A 13,725-nucleotide genomic window follows, 5' to 3' on the forward strand; every position below is an offset into this window, starting at 1 on the left:
TCAGAAACCCGACGGCAGAGGAGAAAAGCTATTCTTGATGTTGGTTTCTGAGACAGAGATCATGCAGCTGCCAGATGCTGTGGGGATATGCACAGGTGTAGTGTTATTCTCTCTTTCAAAGCATGCATGAAATGGATATTGTAGATCGTCACGATGGCTTATACACCTCGGAGAACCCCATGCTGCAATAAGATAATATGATTGTGACTGAAATTTGATTGGAATTTCAGTCTAGTTGCAGTTTTAAATTGTGTGTTTTATAATCCAATCTCTAACTGCAGTGAACTATTGCATAAAATAAAATACAGAGCAGGGTGCTGCTTTGTCAAGCGTCTTTGCTCCAATCACCACAAAAGGTGGGGTTTCCCAGCAGCCACCTGGTTGAATTCCAGATCCCAGTCCCATTCCAACAAGTTGGTCCATGGCTCCTCTAGTGCCATGATGAGACCATTCTCAGGCTGGAGGAGCAACATCTCATGTTCCATCTGGGTAGCCTCCAACCTGACAGCATGAACATCGATTTCTTTAGCTTCCGTTAATTTCTTCCTCCCTCCCACTTCTCTCTTTTTCCACTCCCCATTCTATCTCTATTTTTGCCCCTTCGCTTCTCCTCACCTGCCAACCCCTCCTTCAATTTCCAGCCCCCCCACCTCCTTCCCATTCTCAAATGGTCTACTATCTTCTCCTTTTAGTTTCCTTCTACTACAGCCCTTTTACCTCTTCTACCTCTCGGCTTCTCATTTCACCCCTCACTCCCCCACTCACCTACCAACCCCCTCACCTGGTTTCATCTATCATCTTCCAGCCTTTACTCCATCCCCTCCCTCACCTTCTTATTCTTGCTTCTTCCTCCTTCCTTTCCAGTGCTGATCAGGGGTCTTGGCCCAAAACATTCCTCTCCATAGATGCTGCATGGCTTGGTGAGTATCTCCAGCATTTTGTGTAAGTTGCAAAGAAAATATTTTTCTACACATATTTGAAAAAGTTTGTCATCAAGCAGTTGCACTAAATGTGGTGTTTATGGGAGTCATTACTGAATCATTCGGGAGGCTGAGGTGGGGATAAATAGGACATATGGAGAGCTGGTTGCACCCAAGAAGCCAGACACAGGAAACGGGGTGACAGTCGGGAAGTGTAAAAGGATTAAGGAGCCAGTGCAGAGTACCCCTGTGGCCTTCTTCCTCAACAACAGATATATCACTTTGGATACTATCGTGGGGGGATGACATAACAGAGGAAAGCCACAGTGGTCGGGTCTCTAGCACTGAGCCTGCCTCTGTGATGCAGAAGGGAAGAGAGAAGAAGAGGCATGCTGTGGTGATAGGGGATTCGTTAATTAGGGGAATGGACAGGAGGTTCTGTGGGCAAGAACAAGATTCCTGAATGGTATCTTGCCTCCCGGGTGCCAGGGTCTAGGATATCTTGAATTGAGTCCTCAGCATTCTTAAATGGGAGGGTGAACAGCCAGAAGTCGCGATCCATGTAGGTCCTAATGACATGGGTAGGACGAGTGATGAGGTTCTGCATGGGGAGTTCGGGGAGTTCAGGGAGTTAAGTGGTAAATTACAGGGCAGGACCTCCAGGGTTATGATCTCAGAATTGTTATCCATGTCACTAGTGTGGCCAAAACTAGGAAGAGTATACGGTTTAAGAGGTGACTAAGGAGTTGGTTTACGGGGGAGGAAATAAGACTTTTGGATCATTGGTAAGAAAAGACGGTTTGCACTGGAACTGGAGGGGGAATACTATCCGAGCAGGAAGGTTTGTTAATGCTGCACAGTGGGGTTTAAACTAGAGTTACAGGGGGATGGAAACCAGAGTGCCAGAACAGTTAGTGGAGAGGTTGTGGAGGCAGATATTGGTAAGACCTCAGACAAAGTCAGGAATCAAAATTTACAATGGGAGATAGAAAATGCATGACAAAAGAGCAACGTTACAATAGTCATGGGGGATTTTAATATACAGAACTGGGAAGATCAGGTTGGTACTAGATTACAGGAGGGGGAATTTCTAGAGTGCTGACAAGATGGCTTTTTAGAGAAGCTCATGGTTGAGGCCACTAGGGGATCAGCTAGTCTGGACTGGGTGCTGTGCAATGAAGCTAAAGTCAGATGTAACACACATCAAAGTTGCTGGTGAACGCAGCAGGCCAGACAGCATCTCTAGGAAGAGGTACAGTCGAAGTTTCGGGCCGAGACCCTTCGTCAGGACTAACTGAAAGAAGAACTAGTGAGAGATTTGAAAGTGGGAGGGGGAGGGGGAGATCCAAAATGATAGGAGAAGACAGGAGGGGGAGGGATGGAGCCAAGAACTGGACAGGTGATTGGCAAAAGGGATATGAGAGGATCATGGGACAGGAGGCCCAGGAAGAAAGAAAAGGGGGAGGGGGGGAAACCCAGAGAATGGGCAAGGGGTATAGTGAGAGGGACAGAGGGAGAAAAAGGAGAGAGAGAAAAAGAATGTGTGTATATAAATAAATAACAGATGGGGTACGAGGGGAAGGTGGGGCATTAGCGGAAGTTTGAAAAGTCAATGTTCATGCCATCAGGTTGGAAGCTACCTAGACGGAATATAAGGTGTTGTTCCTCCAACCTGAGTGTGGCTTCCCCCTTTTCTTTCTCCCTAGGCTTCCTGTCCCATGATCCTCTCATATCCCTTTTGCCAATCAACTATCCAGCTCTTGGCTCCATCCCTCCCCCTCCTGTCTTCTCCTATCATTTTGGATCTCCCCTTCCCCCTCTCACTTTCAAATCTCTTACTAGCTCTTCTTTCAGTTAGTCCTGACGAAGGGTCTCGGCCCGAAACTTCGACTGTACCTCTTCCTAGAGATGCTGCGTTCACCAGCAACTTAGTTGTGTGTTGCTTGAATTTCCAGCATCTGCAGATTTCCTCATTTTAAAGTCAGATATATCCGTTTTACAGTGGAATAAAGGGAATTACAAAGGCATGAGAGAGGAGCTGCCCAGAATTGGTTGGAAAAGAACACTGGTAGGGTTGATGGCAGAGCAGCAATGATTGGAATTTCCGGAAGCAATTTGGAAGGCACAATATATATGCATCCCAAAGAGGAAAAAAAGTATTTTAAAGGAAAGATGACACAACCATGGCTAACGAGAGAAGTCAATGCCAACATAAAATCCAAAGAAAGGACTTATAATAGAGAAAAAATTAGTGGGAAGTTAGAGGTTTGGGAAGCTTTTAAAAACCAACAGAAGGTAACTAAGAAGTTATTATGAAAGTAAAGATGGAAAACAAAAGTAAGCTAGCCAATAATACCAAAGAGGATGCCAAAAGTTTCTTCAGATACATAAAGTGTAAAAGAAAGGTGAGAGTGGATATCAGACCGCTGGAAAACAATGTTGGAGAGGTAGTAATGGGGGACAATGAAATGGCAGATGAACTGATGAAGTATTTTGCGTCAGTCTTCACTGTGGAAGACACCAGCAGTATGGAGGAAGCTCCAGGTGTCAAGGGCTTGAAGTGTGTGAAGTTACCATAACTAGAGAGAAGTTTCTTGGGAAACTGAAAGGTCTGAAGGCAGATCAGTCACCTGGACCAGATGCAGTACACCCTAGGATTCTGAAAGAGTTGGCTGAAGAGATTGTGGAGGCATTAGTAATGATGTTTCAAGAATCACTAGATTCTGGAATGTTTCCGGAAGACTGAAAAATTGCAAATGTCACTCCACTCTTCAAGAAGGGAGAGAGCAGAAGAAAGGAAACTATAGTCCAGTTAGTCTGACTTCAGTGGTTGGGAAGATGTTGGGTTCGATAATTAAGGATGAGGTACTTGGTACTTGGAGGCACGTATTAAAATAGGCCGTAGTCAGCATGGTTTCCTAAAGGGGAAATCTTGCCTGACAAACCTGTTGGAAATCTTTGAAGAAATAACAAGCAGGATGGACAAAGGAGGATTGGTTGGTGTTATGCACTTGGATTTTCAGAAGGCCTTTGATGTGGTGCCATACATGAGGCTGCTTAACAAACTATGAGTCCATGGTATTACAGGAAAGCTTCTAGCATGGATAAAGCAGTGGCTGATTGGCGGGAGTCAAGAGAGAGAATAAAGAGAGCCTTTTCTGTTGGCTGCCAGTAACCAGTGGTGTGTCATTGGGGTCTGTGTTGGGATGGATTCTTCATACATTATATGTCAATGATTTGGATGATGGAATTGATGGTTTTGTTGCAAAGTTTGCAGACGACATGAAGATAAGTGGAGGGGCAGGTAGTTTTGAGGAAGTAGAGAGGATACAGAAGGACTGAGACAGATTAGGAGAACAGGCAAAGAAATGGCAGATGGAATACAGTGTCAGGAAGTGTATGGTCATGCACTTTGGTAAAGAAATGAAAGGGTTGACTATTTTCTAAATGGAGAAAAAATACAAAAAACTGAGGTGCAAATGGACTTGGAAGTCCTTGTACAGGATTCCCTAAAGGTTAATTTGCAGGTTGAGTCTGTGGTGAGGAAGGCAAATGTGATGTTAGCATTCACTTCAAGAGAATTAGAATATAAAAGCAAGGATATAATGTTGAGAGTTTATAAAGCACTCATGAGGCCTCACTTAGAGTACTGTGAGTAGTTTTGGGCTCCTTATCTTAGAAAGGATTTGTGGAAACTGAAGAGGGTTCAAAGGAGGTTCATGAAACTGATTCCAGGATTGAATGGTTTGTCATATGAAGAGTGTTTAATGGCTCTGGGCCTAAATTCACTGGAATTCAGAAGAATGAGGGGTGACCTCATTAAAACCTATTGAATGATGACAGAGACTGGCTGGGTTCAAGCATGTAGTGCTTCTGCCTCAGTACAGGGAAGTTGGAGGCACAATTGTGATGGTTATTCACCTTCCAGGGCCCAAGGGGTTCATTGCTAACCTCAGCTTTCTAGCTCAGCGGCATGACTTTTCCAGGGGTCAAAGCTGTTGTTGATAAAGTTAAACTCCTAACCAATATTCCTTGCTCAGCTTCTGGTCATAAACAAGTGAACAACAAATTTCTCGTTTGCCCGCGACTTAATCAAGAGAAACAATGGTCCACTTTGACCTAATTAAACATTGCATTCACCTGGCCTGATGAATGCAACTGAAGAACATCACTGCCATCTCAGCTTTGCATCATCAGCATTCTTAGATACTTGCCTTCAACCATTCAGTTCTTCAACCAACCAGCACAATCTTAATCACTACAGTTTAGTGATTACGATACACTTTGACCACCTTTGCATTAAAATGGATTTTGTTTTTTTTTTGTTCCAATTGTGTTCTTTCTTGTTAGAATTTACTTAACTGGAGTAGCACACACAAAATGCCAGGGATCTTAGCAGGTCTCCCAGCATCTGTGGAGGAAAATGAAGTTGAAATTTCAGGCTGAGATGCTTCATCAGCAATAGAAAGGAAGAGGGCAGAAACCAGAATGAAAGATATGAGGGAGAGGGAGAAGTGCGAGCTGGTGGTTGATAGGTGATTCCAGCTTGAGGGGGTTGGTGTAGGAAGGAGGGCAGGAGAAGAGAAAAGGGGTAATGATGTGAGAAGCTGGCAGGTGATAGGTGGAAGAGGCAAAGGGCTGAAGAAGGAATCTGATAGAAGAGGGCAGTGGACCATGGGAAAAAGGGAAGGTGGTCATTAACCTGAGGGAGAAAGGTCATGGTAATAGGCGGGTTCTAAGGATGATAGAGGGGAATGAAAAGGGATAAAAGGCCCCAGGGATGAGACAGGGGGTTTGGGGGGAAGGGAGGATCAGAGGGGAGTGGTTACTGGAAAACAGGGAAATTGAAGTTAATGCCATCAGGTTGGAGTCTATCAATGCAGAAAATGAGATGTTGCTGCTCCAGTCTGCATCTGGCCTCAACTTGGCAGTAGAAGGGTCTGTATCTCCTTTGGTGAATGAAATTTTTCTGATGCTATGTGCATGTGATGCTGCTGCCAGTGAGTTTTTCATTGCATACATGTACTTGTGCATATGTGAATTAGCTCAATTTTGAATTTACATTTGTCTTCCCTTCATTTCTGATGGATGCCATGTGAACAGCAGCAGTCCCTGAGGTATGCCTTTAGTTACTCCCATCCAAACCCTCGTGCTTAAGGTATTGGTTGAGTTTGAAAGTCGGTGTAGGACAATACAGCAGCTCTTTTGTTAGCTCCATTATATGCTTATGGTGTCTTTAAACTGTATTCTGACGTTATAATGGAAACTTAAAACATTTTCTGGAACTTGAAAGCTTAGACAAGTTTCACTACTTGTTTATATTTGTGGAAGAAATAAAAAAGCAGATATTTTGTTCAAAATTTTAGAGAAATTGACAGGCATGTGCTTGGATCAGTTAAAATCAGTATACATTAATTAATGTTAACATGGTTTGCAGATACATGCATTCACTGGTAAACTGTCCAACTATGACCATTTGATAGACTTTGGTGCTGTTTGTAAATTGTTTGACTGTACCTCGAACAGAGCCATGTTTTTTCCATCGTACTCCTTCCCTTTCTCAGCCTCAGTGCTGTTAATGAAAGGACTGCTCTCCTTGGGGTTTGCATCTCCTGTAAAAGCATAAAACAGAAGCACTGGTAAGATTGTAGCTGGCCATATAGTAAAGAAGTAATGCGCCGACCATTATGTGTGTATATTTAGATATGACTCTGAAAGTCAAATACATGAAGGTGCTAATTCATACTTTCCAGTTTGGCATCATTTGCTTAGAACTGGATTACCAAATTGAAGAGTTACAGTTTCCAAGGCGAGCAGATTTGTCATTTTAAAATTGTTTACTATCAACCCAGTAAACTGAATAGAACAGTTCAGCCACCAAAATGAGCTATAATCTGCTTGATGTAACAATAGTTAGAATGAAGGAACTACTGTAAGCTACTCCTCACCACATTCTGAAACTGCTCAAATTTTGCCATTAATGTGGTGAACCATTGCACAAGCAATGAAGGAAAAAGGAAGACCTTGTACTCATAATTTCTAAAGCTTCCTTCACGATCCAGCTAACGAAGACCTTCTGAAGTTAATCACCATGTAACGTAGGAAGGGATAGGCTGAGATGATTTATTAAAAGGTGTAGAATTAAAATTCAATAGTGAGGGAGATGTAAAAATCCATGGAGGTTTTTGAACATCTATAAACATAGGTGATTATGTGGAAGAGAAATTCAGAAAATGGGGCCATAAATTTGCAATGGTTTGGTACAAATGGACGAATGGAGGAACAATGATTAATCTGGATTCAAAAGACTATTAATTGCACATTGAGGTGCAGGATTGGAGGTGATTGCAGTGTCAGCCCTGAGACAAAGACTGTTTTGGGAGAATGGGAGGTTGATGAAAGTAAAGAACCATAAAAGCTATTTCAGAGGAGATACAGTAAATCCTGCTTAGAGAAACTTAGAAGGTGTACTGCTTGGAACAACCAAGCCAGGTCATAAACTATTGGAGAAGCCTAGCTAGAAGATGTTATTAGTATCAATAATGTTTGCAGAGGAAATAGGCTGTTGCAGGGATGTGAATTATGGCTCAGTGTGGTGTGTGAATCTTGTTCCTGGGTTGCATTTATCCCCAATGCTATATGAAGTACAATTCATCATAATTAAGAGGCTAGGGAAAGAACAGCATTGTGAGAATAAATCCTAACTCTTTGATTACAGCATGAAAAATATAACCCACGAAGGCACACAAACAAACTCGTAAACAGTCATTACCACACTGGAGATTAAGTAGTGTCTAACGATAATGAACGTGTCAGAATACCTCTCCACACAGGAAGGTCTGTAATATTATACACAACATATATAATCTTATGTTACATGTTTATAAACATTATTTTATCCTAAGTGCATCAGAGAAAAAGAAAGTGATGAACTTGCAGGAAAGCTAATTCTATCCAGAAAAGTGAACTTGCTGCTTTGAATACCGCAAGCACATTAGATATTCAGGCATCCCTTTGATACACCAGGAATGTGCATAGGCCACGCTGATGAAAGACCATTACCTTGCCACAATAGCTTTCTTCATAAATGTTGCCTGACCTATTAAAAATCTCCAGCCCTTTCTGTTTTTATATCTCTTTCAGTAATATTTTTATTGTTTTAAAAATGAAAAGCCACAAATCCCATGTTAGAATGTGATCATGTGTAAATTTAAGAGATCCTATTGCTAGCAATATATATTTATAATGCAGACAGTACTTTGACAATGTACGCAGTATTATGCTAGGCTATTCATTGTTGCACATCAGCGACAACATTGATATTACCGATAAACGTGCCCTCGATTTATGGTTGCTCAATGCTTGCAAGGTCATTTGGAAAGCTTTTATTACCTCAATCCCATTTAACGTATTTGTGTCAATATTATGTTGCCTCAATTGCTGAGTTTAATGTCTTTTAATTCACTTTGCGGCCTTTCCATTCCTATATTGTATTATTACCAGTTCCAACCAACTGCATATTTCTCGGGAAAAAAAGCTTGTACTGCTCTGATTGTGCTTTCTTTTCTATTTCCTCTCAACACAGAACAAGGCCAATCGGCCCATAGAGCCTGCAGTCTTCGGAGTCATGCCGTTCCTCCGATTATTTCCATGCAGCCTGTTCCCTCATGTCATCCACCACCCCCAAGGCTCATCAATCACTTTGGAACCAGAATCAGGTTTGATGTTGTGGTGTTTGCTGAGCTTGGCGATTAGCTAGCAGATGTTTCATCACCTGTCGAGGTGACATCCTGGCATGTCGTGGCTACAATGTGGACCACATGTAAACTGCATTATGGTACTCCCTCAAATCCACCTCCAGAATGCACACTATTCTGATTTGGAAATAGGTCACCGGTGCTTCATTCCTGCTGCGCTTGAATCGCGGAGCTCCCTCCCCAATAGCCCCATAAACGGGTCTCAAAGAGGACCACAGCTATTCAAGAAGACAGCTCCTAAGCACCTTTTTAAAGGTAAATAGAGATGTACAGTAAGACTGAGCTTCCCAGTAATGCCCACACGTTGCAACATCAACCTTTTGCTCAATGTCCGGAAAGCTAAAGAGCAGATTACTCATTTCAGTAAGGGGTAGGAGGGTGAACATACACCAGAGGATTGGCAGTGGAGAGAGTCAGCAACTTTACATTCCTGGACACAGATAGCCTGTCCTGGGCCCAGCACAAAGATGCAATCACAAGGAAGGCACACCAGTGTCTTTACTTTCTCAAGAGGTTTGGCTTTCAAACTTCTGCGGATGTGCTGCTGAAAGTATGCTGACTGGTCACATCATGGCAAGTCGAAGGCATAGGAATGTAAGAAAAGCTAACGAGAGCAATACATCACAGGCACATCTCTCCCTGCCATTGCAGCATCCATAGGAGGCACTACCTCAAAAAGCAATATTCCTCATCAAAGATCCCCACTATCAGGGCCATGCTAACCTCTTGCAGCTACCATCATGCAGGAGATGCAGAAGCCTGAAGTCCCACTCCACCAGGTTCAAGAACAGTTACCTCTTTTCAACCATTCAGTTCTTGAAGGAACCTGCAAAACTGTCATCACTACAGTTTAGCAACATCATGACCACTTTGAACATTTTGCACTAAATGTACTTTTCTTTTTGTTATAATTTTGCTCTTTCATGTAAGAGTTGTGCATAAATGATGCCAAATTCATGTTTTTATAAGAATGCTGCTGATATGCACATCTACGCTCATGTATACATCTTTATCGCATATGGGCTTTGCACAAACAGACTCGTGCCATTCTACAGAAGCGCAGTAGAGAGCATCCTAACTTGCTGCATCACTGCATGATGCAGAAACTGCACTGCAGTGGACAGGAGGGCTCTGCAACGGGTAGTCAAAACAGCTCAATGCATCACCAGCACCAGCTTACCCACCATCAGGGAGATGTATACAGAGAGGTGCCCGAAAAGGGCCAACAACATCATGAAGGATCACACCCACACTTCTCATGGACTGTTTGTCTCACTCCCATCAGGGAGGAAGCTACGCAGCATCCACGCCAGGAGCATTGGATTGAAAAACAGTTACTTTCCTCAAGCAGTAAGGCTGATCAACATCTCCACCCACTAACCCACCCCTCTGCACACCCCTACCATCACTACTTTATCATTTCCTGTCACTCACCTTATGTACAGACACTCCTGTGCCTAGCATTTCTTCATTGACATACTGTACAATTAATCTATGTATATAAGCTAGTGTGTTTTCTTTATTATTGTGTTCTTTGACTTACTGTGTTTTTTATGTGGTGCGTCAGATCAGGAGTAACAATTATTTCGTTCTCCTTGTACTTGTGTACTGGAAATGACATTAATCAATCTTGAATCTTGAACCTTATATGATGCCTTGTACCTGCTGAAACTAAGTTTTGATTGTACGTGTGCATACGCAGTACGCGTACTTGTGCTCAGGACAATAAGCTCAACACTCACTTTGACTTTAATGATATTTTGGTTGGAAAGCTGTTCATATACTTAGTGCAAGAATGTCACATCCTATCCTCAGATCTGCATAAATGAAAGGATTGGAAGAGTAGCTGAGATCTTGGAATGCACACGTGAACAATGATAAATGTTGCCCTGTGCCATAGGGAATGCAATGCACTCACCCATCTCCATAACATTTATTTTATTCAAATTTTACTTTTTGTAAAGAAAATTGAAAAGTGCTTTGACGTGTTGTGGTATCTTTCAGCATACCTCCAAATGATAGACAATGAAGAAGAAATACAGAATAAATAAATGGTTTAGTTTTTACTTTAATCATCAGCTGCAGAAATAAAAAAAATAGATAATCTTATTTCAAATGAAATTTGGTGTTTTGACTTGACGTCTTGCTGATTATTCAGGATGTGTCTCAGCATTATAAGTTCTGACTTCAGCATTGTGTGTGTTAAAGGTGTTAGTTATTTCTGAAAGCTGGGAGATTTCTGGTATCCAAACACCTCCCATCCTCTCAATGATGAGGTGTTAGACATTCGTGCTATTTAATAATATTAAGACATTGCTCTATTGCCAATCATGTTTGAATTCCAGAGGTCAGTGCTTCCAAGACGCGGTAGAATTGATACCAGGCAAAACCACACCGCAATATAGATGTGCTTATTATAGAACGTAGAATATAGCACAGTACAGCACGTCTGATATCCCCCACCCCCCATACTTTCCTCCAATTACCTTCAAATTATGCCATCTCGTATTAGCCATTTCTACTCTGGGGAGAATGTATTTGGCTCTCTATTCAATCTATGCCTCTTATCATCTTAGGCACCTCTCATCCTCCTTTGCTCCAATGAGTAAAGACCCAGATCAATGCTTCCTCATTATACACGCTCTCTAATCCAGACAACATCTGGTAAATCTCTTCTGTACCCACCCTAAAACTTCCAGATCCTTTTTATAATGAGGTAACCAGAACTGACCGCAATATTCTGAGTGTGGACTTCACTGCTTTCCCTCCTACCATCCAGTTATCCACGCACATATTCCAAATGAAACAGCAATTCACTTGGTTTCTTCCAGGTTGGTGTATTGCTCTTTGTGCTCATCATGTGATTTCTACATGATTAAAACTAAACACAGGTTATGTGATTGCTTTGTAAAATACCCTTGTTCAATCTGCAAGGGTGATTCTTACCTATTAATTTTATGTCTTACTCTTTCTGCCGTCAATCAGAATCAGAATCAGGTTTATTATCACCGGCATGTGTCGTGAAATTTGTGAACCCCTTTAAAATCCACCCAAGTATAGTTCAGCACCAGTCACAGGTACAGCATCTCATTTGTCCAGGCACAGATGAACCACTGGAACTCCACAATGAATTCAATTTCAGATGACTCAACATTGCAATTTGTGGCCAGTTCTTATGTAAACACCTCCAATTTGTTACGTTAATTCAGTTTTTTCTCTCATCATATATTCTTGGCCTGGTGGATGTTTCCTGATTGCGCAGAATTGGCTAAGTTTACCAGTTTTGGTAAATTAGATGTTTGTGAATCCAAGCTGATGTAGCTGAGTGAAGCCAGTAATTACTGGCAGCATCACTCCCAGTGTTCTCCTGCACTTGAACACAACATCTGTAGCCTCTGTTCTCATCTTTTATAAGTTTCCATTAGCAAGAAAATCTCCTGGATTTTCACGGCAATGAGTAACATAGAACAGTACCACACAGCATAGGCCCTTCAGCCTATGATATTGTGCTGACGTTTTACTCTTCTCCAAAATCAATCTAATCCTTCCCGCCCACAAAGCTCTCCTTTTTTCTTTTATTCATGTGCCTATCTAAGAGTCTTTTAAATGTCCTTAATGTCTCTGCCTCTACTACCATCGCTGGCAGTGCGTTCCATGCACCCACCACCCTCTGTGTAAAAATAAAACATTCCTGACTTCTCCCTTATACTTCCTCCCAATCACCTTAAAATGATGCCCTCTTGTATCAGCCATTTCTGTCCCAGGTAAGTGGTGTTGGCTGTCCACTCTATCTATGTCTCTGATCATCTTAAATACCTTTATGATTTCACCTCTCATTCTCCAAACAGAAAAGCCTAAGCTCACTCAACTTTTCCTCATAAAATATGCTCTTTAATCCCAAGTGCATTCTGATAAATCTCCTCTTCACCCCCTCAAAAGCTTCCATATCCTTCCCATAATGTAAGAACTGAACAGTTGATCTATTCATTTCCATTTGAGAAATAATTCCTTTTTTTATACCTTGCTACACATCTTAAAATATTTCTCATCATTTTCAGAACATCATTTCCCCAAAGTGGTCAGTGGTAGGTTAAACATGACTTTTTCATCAAGTAATACTGGATTATTACACAAATCATCCTCAGGATAATTAGGAGTTATATTACATGACTGTTGGGAACACAAAAGTTATTGCATCTGCTTTAAAAAATGCTGGTGAACACAGCAGGCCAGGCAGCATTCATAGGAAGAGGTACAGTCGACGTTTTGGGCCGAGACCCTTTGTCAGGACTAACTGAAAGAAGAGATAGTAAGAGATTTGAAAGTGGGAGGGGGAGGGGGAGATCCAAAATGATAGGAGAAGACAGGAGGGGGAGGGATGGATCTAAGAGCTGAAAAGTTGATTGGCAAAAGGGATATGAGGCTGGAGAAGGGAGAGGATCATGGGACGGGAGACCTAGGGGGAAAGAAAGGGGGAGGGGAGCCCAGAGGATGGGCAAGGAGTTATAGTGAGAGAGAGAGGGAGAAAAAGAGAGAGAAAGAAAAAAAAGATAATAATAAATAAATAAGTGATGGGGTACAGAGGGGAGGGGGGCATTAACAGAAGTTAGAGAAGTCAATGTTCATGCCATCAGGTTGGAGGTTACCCAGACGGAATATAAGGTGTTGTTCCTCCAACCTGAGTGTGGCTTCATCTTGACAATAGAGGAGGCCGTGGATAGCCATATCAGAATGGGAATGGGACATGGAATTAAAATGTGTGGCCACTGGGAGATCCTGCTTTCTCTGGCAGACAGAGCGTAGGTGTTCAGCGAAACGGTCTCCCAACCTGCGTCGTTATTGCATTAAACCAAGGAACAGTGAAATCTTGTCTTACATATTGTCCTTATAGATCATTTCATTACAATAATGCATTGCAAGGAATAACATAGAAACATAGAAAACCTACAGCACAATATAGGCCTTTCGGCCCACAAAGCTGTGCCGAACATGTCCTTACCTTAGAAATTACCTAGGGTTACCCACAGCCCTCTATTTTTCTAAGCTCC

The 13,725-nt window shown here is 42.1% G+C and overlaps 1 protein-coding gene across 1 annotated transcript in view; it reads right to left on the minus strand.

Annotated features, from left to right (window-relative positions):
* Positions 1–6,746, minus strand: part of LOC140210509 (solute carrier family 12 member 5-like) — a 347,453-nt gene extending 340,707 nt beyond the window's left edge. The window contains exons 1-2 of the mRNA XM_072279513.1: positions 6,704–6,746; positions 6,438–6,532 (exon numbers count right to left, since the gene is read on the minus strand). Coding sequence (XP_072135614.1) covers positions 6,438–6,532; positions 6,704–6,746 — 138 coding nt within the window. The remainder of the gene's footprint in view (positions 1–6,437; positions 6,533–6,703) is intronic.
* Between the last annotated feature and the right edge of the window lie 6,979 nt (positions 6,747–13,725).

This window comes from Mobula birostris, chromosome 2 (assembly GCF_030028105.1).
Source record: "Mobula birostris isolate sMobBir1 chromosome 2, sMobBir1.hap1, whole genome shotgun sequence".
NCBI lineage: Eukaryota > Metazoa > Chordata > Chondrichthyes > Myliobatiformes > Myliobatidae > Mobula > Mobula birostris.